The sequence below is a fragment of the Tachysurus fulvidraco genome, chromosome 6 (assembly GCF_022655615.1).
Source record: "Tachysurus fulvidraco isolate hzauxx_2018 chromosome 6, HZAU_PFXX_2.0, whole genome shotgun sequence".
NCBI lineage: Eukaryota > Metazoa > Chordata > Actinopteri > Siluriformes > Bagridae > Tachysurus > Tachysurus fulvidraco.
Window position 1 is genome coordinate 20,488,515 of NC_062523.1, and position 20,451 is coordinate 20,508,965.

General features: G+C 37.9%; 2 protein-coding genes across 4 annotated transcripts; both read right to left on the reverse strand.

Moving 5' to 3' along the window:
• Window positions 1–10,948: 10,948 nt before the first annotated feature.
• gja3 (gap junction protein, alpha 3) lies at window positions 10,949–14,862 on the reverse strand. Of its 2 annotated transcripts, none has more exons than XM_027164338.2 (2): window positions 14,663–14,862; window positions 10,949–12,852 (listed from the first exon to the last, which is right to left on the reverse strand). In XM_027164338.2, exon 2 carries the CDS (start codon window positions 12,833–12,835, stop codon window positions 11,543–11,545), a length of 1,293 nt encoding a protein of 430 aa, XP_027020139.1. In that variant the 5' UTR covers window positions 12,836–12,852; window positions 14,663–14,862; the 3' UTR covers window positions 10,949–11,542. The 2 variants fall into 2 exon arrangements, with proteins under 2 accessions (XP_027020139.1, XP_027020140.1); XM_027164339.2 differs by lacking the exon at window positions 14,663–14,862 and adding an exon at window positions 13,066–13,260.
• Window positions 14,863–16,249: 1,387 nt separating this feature from the next.
• gjb8 (gap junction protein beta 8) lies at window positions 16,250–20,436 on the reverse strand. Of its 2 annotated transcripts, XR_007140786.1 has the most exons (3): window positions 19,858–20,436; window positions 16,700–18,388; window positions 16,250–16,617 (listed from the first exon to the last, which is right to left on the reverse strand). XR_007140786.1 is itself a non-coding variant. In XM_027164342.2 (2 exons), exon 2 carries the CDS (start codon window positions 18,362–18,364, stop codon window positions 17,564–17,566), a length of 801 nt encoding a protein of 266 aa, XP_027020143.1. In that variant the 5' UTR covers window positions 18,365–18,388; window positions 19,858–20,436; the 3' UTR covers window positions 16,250–17,563. The 2 variants fall into 2 exon arrangements, 1 of the variants encoding a protein (XP_027020143.1); XM_027164342.2 differs by having other exon boundaries at window positions 16,250–18,388.
• Between the last annotated feature and the right edge of the window lie 15 nt (window positions 20,437–20,451).

Here is a 20,451-nt window from a genome sequence, read left to right on the forward strand (position 1 = left end):
GGTGGTGAGTTTGGTTCGATGGCAGGGGAGGAAGTTGGACAGACTTGGCAGACCCAAACGTACTGTGAGGGTCTGCTGGGAACGTTTGGCAGAGTCTCCTGTCAGAGAGATCTTCAACTCTCACCTCCGGCAGAGCTTCAACCAGATCCCGAGGGAGGCTGGAGACATTGAGTCCGAGTGGACCATGTTCTCCACCTCCATTGTCGATGCAGCCGCACGGAGCTGTGGCCGTAAGGTCTCCGGTGCCTGTCGTGGCGGCAATCCCCGAACCCGGTGGTGGACCCCGGAAGTAAGGGATGCCGTCAAGCTGAAGGAGTCCTATCGAGCCTGGTTGGCTCAGGGGACTCCGGAGGCAGCTGATGGGTACTGGAGGGCCAAGCGAGCTTCAGCCCGGGTGGTTGCAGAGGCAAAAACTAGGGCCTGGGAGGAGTTCGATGAGGCCATGGAGAAGGACTATCGGTTGGCCTTGAAGAAATTCTGGCAAACCGTCCGGCGTCTCAGGAGGGGGAAGCAGTGCCCTGCACACACTATTTACAGTGGGAGTGGGAATCTGCTGACTTCGACTGGTGACATTCTCGGACGGTGGAAGGAGTACTTTGAGGATCTCCTCAACCCCACCAACATGTCTTCCAGTGAGGAAGCAGAGGGCTCGGTTGTGGACTCGTCGATCCCCCAAGCTGAGGTCACTGAGGTAGTTGAGAAGCTCCTTGGTGGCAAGGCACCGGGGTGAATGAGATCCGCCCTGAGTACCTTAAGTCTCTGGATGTTGTGGGGCTGTCTTGGTTGACACGACTCTGCAACATCGCGTGGCGGTTGGGGACAGTGCCTCTGGACTGGCAGACTGGGGTGGTGGTCCCTCTGTTTAAGAAGGGGGACCAAAGGGTGTGTTCCAACTACAGGGGGATCACACTCCTCAGCCTCCCCGGAAAAGTCTATGCCGGGGTACTGGAGAGGAGAATTCGGCCGATAGTCGAACCTCGGATTCAGGAGGAACAATGCGGATTTCTTCCTGGCCGTGGAACACTGGACCATCTCTATACCCTCACCAGGTTGCTGGAGGGTTCATGGGAGTTTGCCCAACCAGTCCACATGTGTTTTGTGCATCTGGAGAAGGCATTCGACTGTGTCCCTCGTGGTGACCTGTGGGGGGTGCTCTGGGAGTATGGGGTCCGTGGCCCTCTGCTAAGGGCTGTCCGGTCCCTATATGACCGGAGCAGGAGTTTGGTTCGCATTGCCGGCAGTAAGTCAGACTTGTTCCCAGTGCATTTTGGACTCCGACAGGGCTGCCCTTTGTCACCGGTCCTGTTCATTATTTATATGGACAGGATTTCTAGGCGCAGTCGGGAGCCGGAGGGAGTCCGGTTTGGGGACCACAGGATTTCGTCTCTGCTTTTTGCAGATGATGTTGTCCTGTTGGCTTCTTCAAATCAGGACCTTCAGCGTGCACTGTGTGAAGTGGCGGGGATGAGAATCAGCACCTTTAAGTCCGAGGCCATGGTTCTCAGCCGGAAAAGGGTGGCTTGCCCCCTTCAGGTTGGTGGAGAGTTCCTGCCTCAAGTGGAGGAGTTTAAGTATCTTGGGGTCCTGTTCACGAGTGAGGGAAGGATGGAGCGGGAGATCGACAGGCGGATCTGTGTATCTTCTGCAATGATGCGGTCGATATACCGATCTGTTGTGGTGAAGAGAGAGCTGAGCCGTAAGGCGAAGCTCTCCATTTACCAGTCAATCTACGTTCCTACCCTCACCTATGGTCATGAGCTCTGGGTCATGACTGAAAGGACAAGATCCCGGATACAGGCGGCCGAAATGAGTTTCCTCCGCAGGGTGGCTGGGCGCTCCCTTAGAGATAGGGTGAGGAGCTCAGTCACGCGGGAGGAGCTCAGAGTAGAGCCGCTGCTCCTCCACATTGAGAGGGGTCAGCTGAGGTGGCTCGGGCATCTGTTTCGGATGCCTCCTGGACGCCTCCCTGGGGAGGTGTTCCGGGCATGTCCAACCGGGAGGAGGCCCCGGGGAAGACCTAGGACACGCTGGAGGGACTATGTCTCTCGGCTGGCCTGGGAACGCCTCGGTATTCCCCCGGAAGAGCTGGAGGAAGTGTCTGGGGAGAGGGGAGTCTGGGTGTCCCTGCTTAGACTGCTGCCCCCGCGACCCGGCCCTGGATAAGCGGTAGAAAATGGATGGATGGAAGGTAGATAGATGTAGCACTAGCTTAGCATGTAGCACTAGCTTAGCATTCCAGTTGAATTAAATAGATGCTCAATAAAGAGGTTTTATTCCTCTACAAGCTTCCCATCAGCAGCATTTAGCTTTTATTTTACACCCATCTAGAACTACCAAAGCTTATAAAATGTTTTTCTTGTGGCGATAATTAATATCTAAGACTTGTATTAGTATTTTAATTTTAAAGCTTCTTCATTCATTTACAATTTTTTCATTAAGTTGTCTATTTTATTTTATTTTGTGTAAAGCATTGCATTGCACTAATGCATTTTACTTGCCTTGTCTTAGGATGATTTTCACCAAAGGTTAATGAGGTCATCAATCTGATTCTGTATTTAACCACACCGGACTGCCTCTGGTATATCTGATGAGCTACTGGAGATTGAATTAGTTTAACTTTTAGTGGAAATATCATAGATTATCTATAAAAAAAAATGTTTTTAAAACAGCAATATAGGAGCTGATGGTAGCTTGTGATGTAAATTAAAAAAAAAAAAAATTCATGCCATCACTGCTGTCTGGTACATGCATTATGTACGATGTATTGCATTCAGCAGTACAATTGCACAACAATTTTTTTATATTAACATTATTTTATATTTACCTGAAATAGATGGGCACATAGAAGAAATCTGTTATATAGAAGAAATGAGGTGGTTTTATTATAGTCGGTAATAACAGATTAACTGACTAAGAAACAGATTGTTTCAAATTATGACATTTCACTCTACTGATTTAGATAAGTAATAATTTATAGCATAATAATAGTTATTGTACAACTATTATGATTTTAACCTCAAAGTTAAATCATGATTAATGATTTGTTCATTGATTGTGTAATGTGTTCATGTTGGACCAAAGCTTGAATTACAATAATCTTTAAAGGTGTCAGTAATATTTATTTTGTAGTCAGTGTTCTACAATATTATAAGTCATTGTTGGAGCAGCCTCTTTGGTTGCATATGGAGTGTTGTGTGTTGCCTGTGCTATTTATAGATGGACATGGAATGCTGAAGAGTGTGTGAAGAAGGAGCAGGAGGTGTAGAAATGCTTGTGCTGGCATGTGACCTTGATGTGGTGTGTTTGTGTGACCTTTGAGACTTTATTCTGTGTACTGACCACTATAAAGACAATGTGGACACTGAGTTCTTCCAGAAAAACACATTTTAGGTACCTTGCAATGAACCAAAGAAATCTTTTAATCACATCATTCACAATTGAAAACCTAGTTCTTTTTTATCTCCAAGACTGCTGATTTGTTCTCCTCCCAGCCTGTAGTTTAGACTGTTTTAATTCAAAATCAGGTAAATCTGGGACTTTAGCACCTAAAGCTAACCCTGAGAAACAGCTGGATTATGGTGCGTGTGGAAACCGAGTGCAGGTGTGAGATACCATCATGCAGCTCCAGCACATTCACAGCACAACTCAAGTGCAACATCACAAGGGAAACCTCAAGGTTCAGTAATACGCTTTACAACTTGTAAGTATTTGGGCAGTGGAAGGTTTTATGTTTTAAGAAGAAACTAACAAAGCAGGTAAAGTGTCAGATGAATCAGATTTGTTGAACAAATTTCTGTCATCTTTGCCTATAGTCAGTATAAACTATGTTCATGTTTTATTTTTTTATTTATTGACGTCCAAATTTAGGCATTTGAAACATTGGTGTGTTTTTTTTTTTAAGGGTGAAGTACTAATTTCCTGCACATAACTTGTTAATTTTCACTGCTGTGGTAGAGATACAAAGCACTAAAACAGACTGGAAATAATGTGTCCAGTGAGACTACGCACCTGCATAGAGACAGCTGTCCAGAGGGGGGCGCTCTTTACTGGGTGTGTTTGTGGAAATTCAGGGGTGGGACAAGGATGGAACAGTTATATTAAATGCATTAACATTTGCATCTGTTAGTCTATCCTATAATAACTATCCCTCATGTACATACATGTGCAGTGCAGGTCTGGAGTGACTGCTGTTCTTCCTGTCTGAGAGAGAGCCAGTGTCAAAGTTTCAGTGTTTTATCTTCACTGTGAAAACGTAGCTTTAAGAAAGCTGAATGTTTGTGTTGGTACAGTAGTAAGCTCTTTTAGGAACATGATTGCCTTACATATCTTTTTGAAAAGACAGATTTTTGCTTTCTTTTTCAGTGTGTTAAAGTTGGCCAGACTTCAATAACTAAGTTCTATTGAACTAAAGCTAACACGAGCACACAGCCAATTTAGAAAGAGGGCAGGTGGGTGTAAAAACACTTTTTCACCCTCGTGGGTTTTTTGTTTGGGCTCAATCCCCAAACCTTTCATGGCACATAAAGAAAGTGCCACGCTCAGCAAGGTCAACTGGGATCAAGCCATGGCAGAGACAAGGGCAGGCTATAGGGGGCTAATGTCTGATGAATCCTTTCAGAATCACATGATATGAACTAATGTCACCATTTAATTATAAAACAACAGAGCGGGGGAGACTCAGTGCCTGTGTGTGTTCACAGAGCAAAAGAGGGTTCAGCTGCACAGAACAGAGGACTGGAATGGATGACAACTGCATTTCTCACATTTTTTTATTACACACTTTCAGTAGTTTCTCTGTGGCCATATGCACATCTTCAACATGGTATATCATTTAACATTGCGACGTATAAACCAAAAATGATTATTATCTATTGCTGCTTATGTAAAATGTAAGATGTAAATAATGGTAGTTGTAACTTACTTATTACATGACAGACATGATAAATATAAAGAAGAAACAAAATGTCATAACTTTATCTCTGAGCTCTGTTTGTCTATGGCCTGGTGGTAAATTGTACTGAATTTCAGTGGTGATGCATTTCACTCAAACCTTTTCTCTTACTGATAAAGCTCTTAAAAGTTTGGTTTGGGGTTGAATCTATGTTTTCTACCAAAGCTTTATTGATTTTTTTTATTATTCATTCATTTATCTTTAAGAGCATTCATATGATGTTGTTGAAGTTTCATATGAACTTTTATTATATGAAAGCTAATATTTAATTCTGTATATAGCAGCTAATTATTGAAAAATATTAAGACCTGTACAAATAATGGGTTTAATATATTTTAAAACTTCCATGGAATAAACACAAGGAGTCTGAGGGACTGGACTGAATTTGCTCAGTGATTAAAGGCTATAAATAACTTCCTATGTGTTTAACTCTTAGGGCTGGAGCTACACGGCCCCACATATACACTTCTTTTCATAGCTATCACTAACAGACAGGCCATCGCATGACACACTGCAGTCACTGAATACAACACCCTCTACTTATCATCATCTATCCTCAGCTCAGGTCCTCATCCCCCACCCGACCTTGATAACTCTGCTTCACTCTTCTCGTCCTGAACAAACTCTTTTATTCTCTAATTTTTTTTTTGGTTTTCCACTTGTCTTTTTGCATTTCTTATTCATATTGTTTAAATTGTATTGTTGCAAATCAATACAAGAAGAGCTACACGCACAAGAGCCAACATGCATTACTGTTTACTATGGGCATTGTTGCCTTAATCCGTCACTCCTAAAATAACTATGGGCTCTTGTTCTTTCCTAGGTGTCTAGACACTGACCATATGAAAGATGGGAAATAGAGACTAGTGCTTATATTATAAAGTAACGGGTTAAAACATAAGAGGTAATCAATATAATCATATTCAGCATTATGCAGAAGACTTGAAAAAATGCATGTCTTCAAAGAGAATGAACGTATTATTATTATTATTTTTTTTTTACAAAGACCGGTAAATAGTAAGAAGTTAAACAAGTCAATATTTATTGTGACAATGCTTAAACTTTAAAAAACGTCACACATTTAAAAATATTTTTTGTTTGTTACTGACATTTCTTTACTGTGTTTCTTTTATTTTTGGAAAACCCACTCTACCCACTAAATAATGTACAAGTCCTAAAATAAACATCAGTGCAGTTGACATAAACTGTCAACTGTGCAAAAGAATATTTGCACTTAAAATTTCAAGACTGCACTGTATAATGTATTGACACAAATTCATGGAGTTTTAGTGACAATTTCCAAATGGCATTTGTCAAAAGGCCTGAAGTATCTTCTGCTTTTCTTTGTACAAATAAAAAAAAACACCTCATACAAGAGAAGTGGTTGGCCTAATAAACTCATGCTGGACAATCTCTTAAATGTACTCCAGGTCTTTAAATAGTGAGACAAGTTGCTTTGTTTTTTCTAAACACATTTGATGACGTTCTTGTAGCACTGAGAAATCTCATCTTTTTGTATCTATTTGCCAGATTACTATTTTTATGCTTGTCTCTATTGGGTTATGATTTTTAAAGGCTGTGGTAGTCCCTACATGATTTTATGTGTGTGTAAGAGGATAAGTATAAAGGATATGGCCGTATAATGATTGGCACAAAAAGTGTAAGAGTCGGGTGGGTGAGTGGGAGAATCCAGTGGTGTTGTCAGCACTGTAGTAAGCCTTTCAGCAGCTGGAGTAAAAGAACTTTTACAGTGTTTTTATTTTTTTTAGAAATGACATACCTAAAGAGGTCCAAATGAATGTAGAGGTGTGCATAAATATTGATATACACAGAATATTTGTACAAAATAACAAGGCATCTCAAGACTTTTGCACAGTAAAGTATATCGACACATATTCACAGTTCTCTACACCATGGAGTTTTTATTAACAATTTCCTAAGGCTTTTGACAATTTCCTAAGTGCATTTTTAATAGGCAAGGTACAGTGAACACTATGTAGAGAAATCTCTGCAATTGGTCGATTTCTACACTGTGTAGTTTTACAAACAGAACAGGGTTTAACTGGGATTACAGTATATAGGAATAACATGCATGACATTGAACAGAATATTAATACTGAAGTGTCTGTGGTTGGTGGAGGGTTTGGTGTGTGTGTGTGTGTGTGTGTGTGTGTGTGTGTGTGTGTGCCATTAAGTACATAGTCAGACCAATACCAGTCAAGAAAAATGTTCTGGAAAAATCATAATCAAAATACAAAACACTGAATAAAAAATAGAATAAGGCACAATTGAGACATTGACCAGGACAAGGAAAAGAAACCAAGAGAAATGAGCTGGAATTATCCACAGCTCAGACAGGAGACGTTCTCAGGACTATTGAAGCTCAGACACAACTCTGGGCTTAATTTAAAATGTCTTGACCAATTTTCACCAAGAAAAATAGACAACAATCACAGTCAATATATGCAAAGCTAATACAAGTATTGTTGCACTTTCACATGTTAGACATTCATCAAATAGTAACAATCCCAATATGTCCATCTTCATTTCAGGTTGTAACAGTACACAATGTAAAAGGTTTGAGTGGGTGAACGCTAATGTAAGTACTGTATGGGAGTTTTTTCTTGTCATCGTCACCTCTGGCTTTACCACTGGGGATAAGATTAAATATAAAATTTATAATTTATATTTTGTATCCAGATTTTTATACATAAATGTTTATGTATTTATGCACAGCCATTTGGTGATGTTGTCCATTGCTAAATGTGCTATACAAATAAAACTGAATTGAATTGAATGTATCTGTTCTCAAATAGTCAAATAGAAGAGTCTCAAATAATGTTCATGTAGTGTTGGAACTGTTACCTTCCACAATACCTTCCATATAATGAGGAAGAGACTTGTTGCGTCACTTCATCCAGACAAACTAATTAGCCTTATTGATAATCTTTTATTTCCGCTATACTTGAAGATTGCTTCATAAATAACTTTTAAGGTTGTAGTAGTTTTAGCAAGTTTTCTGTCACAACAAAGGCTGGGGCTTGTTGTGACAGAAAACTGTCACAGCAAGTGTAAGGAGTTTAGAGTAGGCCAAATAATCCACAATCCTGAATCCTTAAACTGTAAAACAGAAATTTAAGCTAAAGTAATAGGAATGCAAAGAGAGATCAATTATTTAAGAGACCCATTAATGCACAGAGTAAGACAAAATTCTTTTTGTCAGGATGTATGAGGCTAAAACTAGTGGCACTTGATTTCACTTGAAATGTTTGCTGACACGTGTGTGAAAAGCAGTGAGTGTGATACTGATGTGTCATATTTGTCTCCTTCACAAGTCACTATCGTGACCCTAACCCTCACGTATCCTTGTGGAATTTAAAGTCACAGAGAAGAAAATCTAACGATCATAGGTTGATGAGTGTCTGTTCTTTGGGAAGATGAATTCAAATGACTCGTTTTTTATCGAAGACTATGGCTTCTGTTGTCATGTAGAGTAAAATAAGGGAATTGTGGGTGGAGTGGTGGACTTACTACATCCAACCATGTTACTGGCTGCACTTAGTGCATTCAAACTCCTGTCTTGGTTCATCTCTCACTCTGTATGCACTGAAATGTTAGCTGATAGCTTCTATCTCCCTTTGACAGCGCCATTCTAGCGAATCTACTCTTCAAAGCTCTAGGACAAGTTAAGACTTAGCTACTTAAAAAATCATGTCAGCCACCAATTATTATTGTACAAAAAGTTTATTTAGTAACAGTTTTGTAAACAATTGAGGTAAATGAACATTTACATCAACATGTTTTACAGAAAGCGTATCACAAGGCACTTAAGACAGCATTTAAAACCGGCTGCTGTTCTGAGCGTATCTGTGGGGTTAATTTCCTTGACTGGTCACAGTAATCTTGCTCTGTATGAGATCATTCAATCATTCACAAGATGAACGTTAAAGTAAAATGCTGCAGCTAAGTACATTGGCTATTGTTTAAAATGGAAACTAAGGGTAAGCCATGTAAAAATCTTATTGTAATATATATCTATATTTTCTGATTGCCTTTCAGGCTAAAAAAAAAAAAACAAACATGATAATTCTATACCTGTAAGCTGCAAGTTCTTTCTATATCACATTTAATGTCATTTTATTTGAGAAATACTATCTTTAACACAATATAATTAAGACATTTTCCTTTTAAGGATCCTTTTTCACTGAACAGCATGTTTTACTCAAATGTGTAAAACTTAAATGTTTTTATGTGCAAATCTTCATCTATTTACTAAAATGTAAACTTTTAGGATCAAAAAATAGCAACACAGCGCTTTGTACATTAAAATAGGGAAAATAAATTACATACATCTGTAAATACTGTTTTAATTAAAGTAAAATGCTTTTAGTGCTGTCACAAACAGCTGTTACAGTTTTATCATGCAGAGGAGGAAACCCATTTTTGAATATTTGTAGGTACATTTGTAGGTGTAGTGTTTAGGTGATATGCACTGGTTTTGTGTGATTCAGAGGGATGAAAGCTTGTAGCATTCCTCTGCTTAACGCGACTGCGGTAGTCACTAAAGCATAAGACAGCAAAAAAGAACCCAATTGTGTAGAATTTTAGATGCACTCAAAGCAAATACATTTTTTTTTCAAACACAAGATGACTACAAGGAAGTTTAAAATAAAATAAGAAACAATACAGAATTTTTTTTTTGTCATCAACCAATTCTTTTAAAAGGATCATTTGTCATGAATAAACTCAAAGGAAATGTAAAATGTACCATTGTATTCACGTTATTCTACATCAAAACTACTATATGTATCTGATGACAAACTGAAAGATGTTAAACCTCTCCAAACTAATCTAGAAGTGTAGTTTAAAATCAGTTAAATTGTGTAAGAAAACTTCTCCTTCAGACAGAAACCTACATTTAACCAATGTTCTGTTGTATTTTTTTTATTATTATTTTTATTATTATTATTATTGTTCACATCAATGTTCCCATCTTAACTGTGTAAGTCAAATGCAGAGACAGATGCTGGCTTCAGGAAAAATGATTTATGAGCAGACTCCTATGATAAAAGAGGGCTTAATAAATTTCCAAACAAAAGCCAACATTGTTAATGGTTTACTATTTAAAAATAAAATTCTTTAAATTGTTGTAAATATTGTACTGTTATTGTACTATTGTATTGTTTTTAACTAGGATTATGTTGTGAACTTAAATTTAGATGTCAGATTTTTGTAATCAAAACCCGAAAGTAAAGACAAGGCCATAAATCTTGCTGCCATTCAGCAATTAAAATTGACAGTTTAAGAAAAACTGTTTTATATATAATATCCTATTTAAGCACTGCAATGCTAGGATCACTGCTATAAATGATGCCCTCTGAAAGTGCTCTGTACTAAAGTTCTGAATCTACTATGCTTTTATTAGTCTCAGGATTTTGCTCCGAAGCTACATACTCAGATGTTATAATGAACAGGTATGTGAGTGTGAGTGTATACAATCATGTGGCAGCAGCACATTGCATAAAATCGTACAGATTTTAGTTCATATTCATATCAAATAAAAGAATTGTGGAAAAGGGTTATTTCACTGACTTAGACAGTGGCATGATTGTTGGTGCAAAACAAGCTGGATTGAGTGTTTCAGAAACTGCTGATCTCCTGGGATTTACACAAACAGCAGTCTCCTGAGTTTACACAGAATGGTGTGAAAAACAATAAACGCCCCTTCTGCAGCAGCAGTGGTCAGCAGAGAAACTGTTTTATACTAACAGAAAGGCTACAAATAGCACAAATAACCACACTTTACAACCGTGGTGACCAGAAAAGCATCTCAGAACACTCAACATGCTCAACCTCGAAGCAGATGTGCTATAACAGCAGAGACTGTTAATGTGCAAAAGCGTCTACTGTTTACATTGAATGGAAACAGGCTAGTAGGCAAGGATACTGACATTTGTTTTATCCTGTTCAACTGTGATTTTGGTGAATCTATGTCCACCGTAACCTCAGATACATGTTCTTGGGTGATAGGAGGGGAAACAAATGTAGTCTTCTGTCTCAAATCATTCTCTCTCATCAACCTGCAACTCGCTGGATGTTTTTTGTTTTTCACACCATCGTGTGTTACTCCAGAGACTCTCGCTCATACAAATCCCAGACAATCAGGCAGTTCCCAAAAACTTTCAAACCAGGTTGTCTAGCATGTACTATAATGCCTTGGTCAAAGTCACTGAGGTCACATTATCTCCCCATTTTAATGTGAAGGGTAACTGATTCTCTTCCTCTGTTGCCACATGATTGGATGATTGAATAATTCCATTAATGAGAAAGTGGTCAATGTTCAATACTGAAATAATTTTATAAATACCTAAACTGTGAACTGAATAAGTTCTCTTTTATCATATCACTGAACTGTCACATAACTTTGGACACCATTCAAGTGCTATGTATCAACACCGCTGTCAATGTTTTGTGTTTTTGTAATCCCCCAAGATAACATGCAGCATCCTGACTCTCATTTATATTTTCACATTAAGTTTTTGCATTGCCTAGCGTGTATATATTAAAATTGAAGTTGTGCAATGAAAGTTACTAGACAGCCAGATCATTGTGCCTTGCTCTTACACTGCTTGATTTGCTTGCTCTGCTCATGCACCGGAGGTCAGTAAACAAGCTAGGTGGCTCGTGCATCTCCACCGTAGTGGTGGCGTGACTCTCCTCTGGCTCGCACTTCCCACTACTCAAAATGCAACCACTTGAGTTGGGAATGCTGGTAGTGGGAACAGCATCTCTGGGGCACTGCTCGTTATCACAGGAAGAGGCAGAAGAGGAGGAAGTAGATGGAGTAATGGCCTTCTTTTCCATAGTTTGCTGTTCAGTGGCCAGATTGGCCCAGTTCTGCTCAGCAGCCAGCCTGTGATTGTTGCTGCTGATGTAGAAAGAGGTTGGCTCCTCATTTAGAGGATCAATCTTGAAATTTGTTGTTACAGGAACTGACCCTGGCTGCAGAAATGTTGTGCTCCCTGTTGCTAACTTGGTGTATTTGGGAGGATAGCTAAGGGTTGCAGGGTCAGTCCTGGAAGTTGCAGGAATTGCTCCACTGTCCGCTGTGTCACTAAGGGCTAGTGACTTTTGCTCAGGGATGGATCCACTGGTCACACCCTGTTTGATTTTTTTCCATCCTAGGTGGTAAATCTCTAGTAAATTCAGCACAAGAGACACGCAAGCCACCACAAGCATGAACAGGATGAAGATGGTCTTCTCTGTGGGTCTGGACAGGAAGCAGTCAACAGTGTTGGGGCAGGGCCACCGTGCACACTTATACAGTGGCCTGAGCTGGAAACCATAGAGAAAATACTGGCCTAAAATGAAACCCACCTCAAAGAGTGTCTTGAAAATGATGTTGAACACGTATGTGCGCAACAAGGCACCCCTGATGCGAATTTTGCCATGCTCATCTCTAATCGATGGTTTCTCCTTTTTTCCGCCTCCTCTGACACTCTCCCCATTTCTGTACTGGAGTTCTTTCTCCTCCTGGGCCTTTTGCAGCTCCTCCTCCTTCTCTTTGTGCTTATCTTCCATACGGATGATGTGCAGTATGTGACCCAGGTAAATGAGTGTTGGCGTGGACACAAAGATGATCTGCAGCACCCAGTAACGGATATGTGAAATGGGAAAAGCCTCGTCATAGCAAACGTTTTCACAACCAGGCTGCTGTGTGTTGCAGGTAAAGTCCGACTGTTCATCACCCCAGACTTCCTCTGCGGCTGTTCCCAGCACCAGGATCCTAAAGATGAAGAGGACAGTCAGCCAGACTTTGCCGATCACCGTCGAGTGTTCTTGTGCATTTTCCAACAGTCGCCCTAGAAAGCTCCAGTCACCCATGCTTCACGATTTCTAACCTAAAGCGAAAGTACAGTCCAGAACAAACCCAAGAAGAGAAGAAAAGGGTGATGAGAAAACTAGATGATCTTGTGTTAAAATCTACATGAACTAAACTAACATCAACATAAACTATTAATTGGATATACTGAGCAACAGCTGCACATTTACACTTAATTGATTATGCTAATACAATTAAAATACACTGTATAATTTCAGCAACTTGGACTTACATAATCATTCCACACTAATTCACATAGCATTTCACATCTCTGCATAAAATGTGGTTCTGTTCAAGCAGCTGCTGTTTAGACAAACAAACAAAGATTAACAAATCCAAAAGAATAGAGATATACTAGTCTATTATATTACTCTTCTTAACTTCAACGTTTCAAGTCTTTTAAAAAAAAAAAATCTGGTATGCACTCTCTTCTTCCATCTATCTTTCTCTCTTTCTCTCTTCATCATTGGCACACAGAGATACAGATATTGTATTATTACACTCATACACACTGTGCGCTTCTCTCTCTCACCTGTTCGCTTCAGTGCTTAGCAGGTATGTGCTGAGATCAACATTATTTGTTTGAAAACATGTGAGCACACCGAGTGGACGCTGATGTGGAGAGCCATGAGGTTCCCTCCTCCCAATAAAGCAATGCAATAATAGAGCCAAATACAATCAAAAGAATAATATTGAGATATAATTTCAGTAATATAATTTCCACTAACACCAATATTTAATTTTGAAAATGAATACACATGTATCACACAACATTCACACCGCCAGCAGCAGTTGAATTTGAATGAGCGTCTATACATTACAGGTTTAAAAATATTCTTATAAATTTGTTAGTACATAAAGGAACAAATGGGGAACACTTTCAGTTAGTACTAAAATGAACCACTACAACGGATTACAAATCCATCGACTAGGATTTGCACTTTATTACAACTGAAATAAAAGGAGCAAGAATTTTTTTCCCAATATATGCTATATTGTGATAATCCCTTAAATTACTGTCTTCTTTTAATCTTTTATGCAAATCATATGAAGTACATGTTCATAATGCCAGTCTGGAAATCTTCCAAAAGCAGACATTCACTACTCTGACTTTGTGTTCAACACATTATCAAAAATTTATAATTGTCATAGTAGCAAATTAGCCAACCTTTATTTGCAATGAGTCTAAGGAAATCCTTAAATTATTATTATTATTATTAGTATTATTATTATTATTATTATTAATAATAATAATAATAATAATAATAATAATATTAGTAATCATTGTTATTTTCTAATATATTTTGTCTGTCAAATTAATTTATTTATTTATTGAATGCCACAGAATCATTCACAAACAATTGAATTATTTACTGCTAGCTATTTGGTAACTTCATACCTAATAATAATAATAATAATAATAATAATAATAATAATAATAATAATAATAATAATAATAATAATAATAATAGCACTGAGAATTCAGAGAAAATCATTTTAACACTATAAATGCTATTGTCTCGGACAAAGTGGACTGTGCCAGATTTCCTTTTGTTTCTTTCCTTTATGGCCCTAACAAAACTAGTTCTTATTGAACACGTTTCTAATAAAGTTATATATTAATCAGTGACATTCCACTAAACTGAAGATGAAAATCTGTAGGTCACAAACTTTAAATTGTGACACAAGTCTAGGCTTAAGCCTACCTTAGACTGAAGATGCCAAACAGCAGCAGAAAGTCATTGCTGCTATCATTAGTCTGATCATATGCCCCCCTCCCCCTCTCCCCTCTCCCCTCTCCCCAAAACCAAAGTCCAAACCCAGCTTACCAAACTGTTTTGAAATTAGTCGGTCAGTTCATTCTTGCACACACTTTCTCAGGCGTGGACTCGAGACCAGATGTGAGCGGAACCAGCTAGTGTTTAGTGAAAAGTCGGGCAAGGAGTCGGGGATGAGTGAAGTGCGGCTGAGTCCCGCTGCAGGCCATCGCGCCTCTCACCCTCTCACTGCGCACCAGGAGACGCGAATAAGCAAGCGAGCCATGAGCCCTGGTGCGCGCGACCACGCCCCCCTTAGCGCGCGCGCACACACACACACACACACACACACACACACACACACACACACGCACACACGCACACACACGCACACACACAGAAGCAAAATGCATCTAAATTGTCTTAACCTCTTCAGTTCCCTTTAAGAGTTAACAGTTAAATTTCAGTATATAATAATAATAATAATAATAATAATAATAATAATAATAATAATAATAATAATAATAATAAAGAAAAGGACACAATAACCACACAGCCACAATAACTAAACAGACAACTAGGGGCCATTTGGCATCATAATTTGAAGGACATCGCCCTCCGTTGGCTTTCCGTGGAGTGAACAGTTCACTACAAATAAGTCTAAGGATATTTCCTTTTTTTATTCACTGTGCTATTTTTGTCACCTGTTAATTAGTCTCTGATTTATTAGTCTGCAAATATAAAATGTCTAATATATTTATTTAGAATAAATAATATTTAATCTAACTTTAGTTTAACATTTGACAGCAGTTCAGTGCACCGCTTTTCTTGCTATTTAAAAACAATCACACGTTATAAATACGCCTTTTGTACACGTATCATTTTGTAATAACATGTTAAAGTTAAATGTAAATAGAAATCAAAATATTTACACATAAATATACATTTAAATAATAAATGCAAGTTCTGAATAGACTATACTTATTACAATTTTTATATTATATATATATATATATATATATATATATATATATATATATATATATATATATATATATATATATATATATAATTAAATATTAAATATAAATGCAAACGTTAAGTGTAATTCCAAATCATAAATGTGAAACTAAAAAAATTCCCTTAAGGAATTGTGCATTGTTTTGGGAAAATATCGCACAGGGTTGCCATATTGCGTAATTTTTGCAAAAAATGCTGTAAGTGTTCCCAGTTCCCAGGTGTTTTTTTAATAGTTAGTCGCAAATGAGTACAATGAATTCATATTAATTTATTTTTGCTCTACTGAATACTGAATGAACATATACTGAAATATTATAGGCGTATTAACAACACACAGAACCATTTGAAATGACAGAACTGTTTGTGTTGTTTTTGGGTTGGAGGAGGTTGTTGTTGGAGACGAGTATTAAGTTTGGGCTTCTTGATTCTTCATTATGTCTGTGAACACTGTATTCGGTCTGGTGTCTCTCTTATGGGTTCCGAACCATAGTCCTAAATGTTTCTCCTCTTGTACACGTTTTTGTGTTTCCCTTTAGAGCTGATTAAACTAATCAGCTAATTAACTTCAAGGAAAACACTCACATTTACAGGAGGAGAATCAGGAAGATGTGCTCTATAGTCTAGTGAAAGTGAATGATAGATGGCCATCCATTTATTTTTTCCATTCCATGATAGAGTGGAAAGAAATCTGAACCAAACCCCACAACCTGACATTTTCTCTCAGAGAAAACTGTTCATTAAATCTCATTTGAAACCCACACCGAGCATGTACAAATTTATTTATCTGTTCTTTCTAGACTAAACAGATCTTTGCTATTTCTATATAGAACATAACAAATGTGTTCATTTAATTGTACAAAAAATAGAAAAAAATGTTAAATGCTTTGTATGACAGGATGATGTACAGGTACTGAAAAAAGGTTCCATATAGCAGAGTCTTTCCTTTCCAGTCCCAAAGGCTCACTGCCTTTTTGTGTTGCCCCTGCATCCAAACACACTGGATCCATCTAATGGAGCAAGATCATTAGTTTTGGAATAGAAAAAAAAACACTACAGTCCCAAGAGGATCCATGTCCAGAATCTACATACCTTGCCATACAGAAATGTCCTGTCAATTGGGAGTATCTTTTGTCTAATTGTGGTTAGAACTGCATGAGCATGAAAGACAATTTACAGCATACAGTATGTAGCCACATTCGTGAACTAAAATGAGTTAAACAAGACCAGTGAAAAATACAATTACTGACAAATAGACTTAATAAAGCAATGCAATTATATATATTATGTAAACATTTGGCAAATCATTAACATTTTTATATAAATGCATATTCAGACATTTATACTTACAATTATTAACAGAAATATTGCATATAAAAGCATAGGATTTGTTGCTCATATAAGATGTCTAATCATGATCATGTTTATAAATCAAGCATAACAATTAATAATAATACAAAAATCACCTTTTTAAAAGTTAAAATGCAAGCAAAATGAGGCTAAGCTCTCATAACAGATCCTTTGCAAATAAGGCTTCAGATCAAATCACTGCCTAGCAGTCTATAAATGTTATGCTGCCTGCCTAAAGACTGCATTGGTAAGAACATCTTAAATTATAGATGTGTGTCTGTCTGATGAAATAATATAAAACCAAGTTATACACTGAAGAACATAGACAATGAGTTAATTTTTTTTGTATTTGTTAATGAATATGTGTCTATTTCTCTCCAAAGGAGAACACAACAGAGGAATATGAACAACAAGGTCACATGTTAACCAGTACTAAATGTGTACTTAGACATTCATGACCAAGTACCTTTTGCTTTTATTTCAGCAGAAGGGAATGGAATAAATTGCATTAAATGTTCTCTTTTTAATGTTTGTAATGTTAATTCATGGGAAAAATAAATTCATTCATTCATGAAAAAAGTTCAACTCAACAAAGCAATGGACATCTTATACAGATTTGCTATTACTGGACTCAGAGACTGATGAAAGCAACATCTCATTCTTTTTGTTATGCAACAGAGCCCCATCTTTTGACATGTCTGATGAGTGGCTATATGAGTGCCTTCTCTTGGTTCTTGATAAGCATCTCATCAATGCCTTAATGATCAGATAGACCAGCTCTGCAACATTCAGCACAATGCATAAAGCTGAAGATCCCACCATGAAAATGGTGAAAACTGTCTTCTCTGTTGGTCGTGAGATAAAACAGTCAACTTTATTTGGACAAGGCCACTGTTCACACTTGACAAGACGTGGCATCTGGAAGCCATCATAGACAAAGTAGAGGGCATACATAAAGCCAGCTTCAAAAAAGAGCCTGAAGAACAGGCTAGAAGTGTAGGTCCACCACAGCGGGCCTGTAATGGGCAAACGTCTCTTCTTCAAACCTTCCAGGTCTTCGTCTGCTGCTTTGTTACCCTTGCATGCAATAAGTTCTTTCTTGACGCCACGCTTGCGATATGCCACATGCATGGCCACCAATAAAGCTGGGGTAGAAACGAAGATCAGCTGTAGGCACCAGAAACGGATGTGAGAGACTGGGAAGAAGTGGTCATAGCAGACATTTTTGCAACCAGGCTGCTGTGTATTGCAAGTAAAGTCTGATTGCTCATCTCCCCAGACGCTCTCAGCAGCCAGCACCAGAATGGTGATGCGGAAAATGAAAAGAACAGAGAGCCAGATTTTTCCCAGACTAGTGGAGTGTTTGTTCACTCCTCCTAGCTGACTATATAGTGCTGCCCAGCTCATTCTGCTTGCTGCTGATCACTAACCCTGTAGGCAAAGAATAAAATTATGAAGAATGCACCACAGTGTGACCCCCCTCCCAATCTTTCCCAGAAACTTGCAGACCCCATTTACAAAGGTTTTTACACCTCCTTTTCAATGCTTTTGCCTAAAGGTAAGCCAATTGTCTGTATAATATGTACATTATTTAACTAGTGAAATCTGGTACAAATTTTTGGCATCCAGTTATCATTTTTTAGTGTTGCACTTGAAAAAATTGTTAAAAATAGGACAGCATTTCTCAGGCATGGAACAGATTTGGATGCTCTTCAGAGTGAGGAAAGATGAATTTTAATGATGCATTTGCATAAAGGATAAAATATATATCTAAAGGTATATTATAGTATAGATAGTATTTTGCATCATCATGCTTATTGCTTTGCTGCTTTGTGTAAAAAGTCATTACACTTAATGAGCCTACATTGTTGCTGGTATTTTTTATTTAATCTTTTTCTAGTTGATCTCTAAAGACAAGACACAAATAGTGTCTTTAAAAGCCCCAGTATAGTAGGAAAACAAATATTTTTGTTAAAATTTTAAAATTACTACAGTTTCAAAACAGTGAGGTTTAAGAAAAAGAGGTCAAATATAATATACAGAATATTTTACATTTGTTTGTTATGTTAAGAAATCTATGTAAACCCTTGACATGAAAAGAGATTTAGAATTTTCTAAACCAAAGTGTCCTGTAGTTATTCTCAGATGAGATTTTGGGGAAAGTATCTTTTCTTTCTAAAATGATTAGAACACATATTCAGATTTCATATCTTTTATCTTCCGTGCCATGAAGATTTTGGACCTCCACTGAGATGAGGGCGACTCTGTGAGGATCCTGAGACATCTAGAGATTTATCAGCTCCAGTTAGACTCAGCTATACTAAAGAGGAGATACCAACTCCATGTGGTCTTAGAGGACAACAATCTCCTCACCAATACTACATTTATCAGACTGTATATTTATAATCACACCTCGAGTGTCACTCGTATGAGGATGAGGTTCCCCTTTGAGTCCTTTGGTTCATCTCAAGGTTTCTTCCTTCACAATTCAAGGGAGTTTTTCCTCCCCACAGTCAAATACAAACACATTTAAATCTATCTAAAATTAATCTTGAATTTTGTATGCTATTAATCTTTATGGTATTCTTTATAATAACCTTTTGTTTATTCTGACAAGCTGCTTTGAGACGATGTCACTTGCAAAAAGTGCTATAGAAATAAACTTGAATTAAATTGAATAAAATACATAGATGCTTTAAAGATTTTGACAGAAATGTTTGCTGACAAAAAATGTGGAGAACCCATTTTTCCCTACTGTTGAATTCCAAACATAAGTAATGTTACAGAGTATTTACCAATTAAAGCGTTGATAAATTGTCAGTTATCAGTTTTATAGCAGCCGAAAGCTGTATAAAGTCGTGTAAACAGTTGAGATGAAGAGCCACTAAGTTTCCTCTTACCTGCGCTTAGAGAAGGAAGAAACTCGCGCCCATGTTGAGAAGCGCATAAAGCGGCAGTAATGAGCGCCAGAGAGAGAGAGACGCTGATTTAATGCCTCGAGGAGGCCGCACCTGCCGCCAGGGGGCGTGGCCTCAGGCTTTGATAAACGTGAACACAGTTCCCTTTAATAAACCCTACTAATACCAGCTTTACATCACAACATCTCATACAGATAAAACTTAACATAGTAAATGATCATTTACGTTGTAGTTTACATTTCCAACCACAGGCATATGTTTTAACTAGAACACTAAAATAGCTTGACAAATACTGCACATTTTGTTTGCCTACTGCTTCACCATCTTGATGACATTATCTATACAAAAATAAGGCCATTAATTCCATTTTGTTATACAGATGTATTTAACAGTTATTATTTGGACAATGACACTCAACTAAATAAGAGTGAAAAGTTTTGGTTTTTTTTTTTTAAAGTAATTTGCAATGTCATGCATCATCATATTTACTGGGCTGTAATTGTGTTGATGGGAATTAAAAATGAAATCATGTGGCAGTCACAAGTGAAGAGAGATAAACTATAGCTAGACTACCTG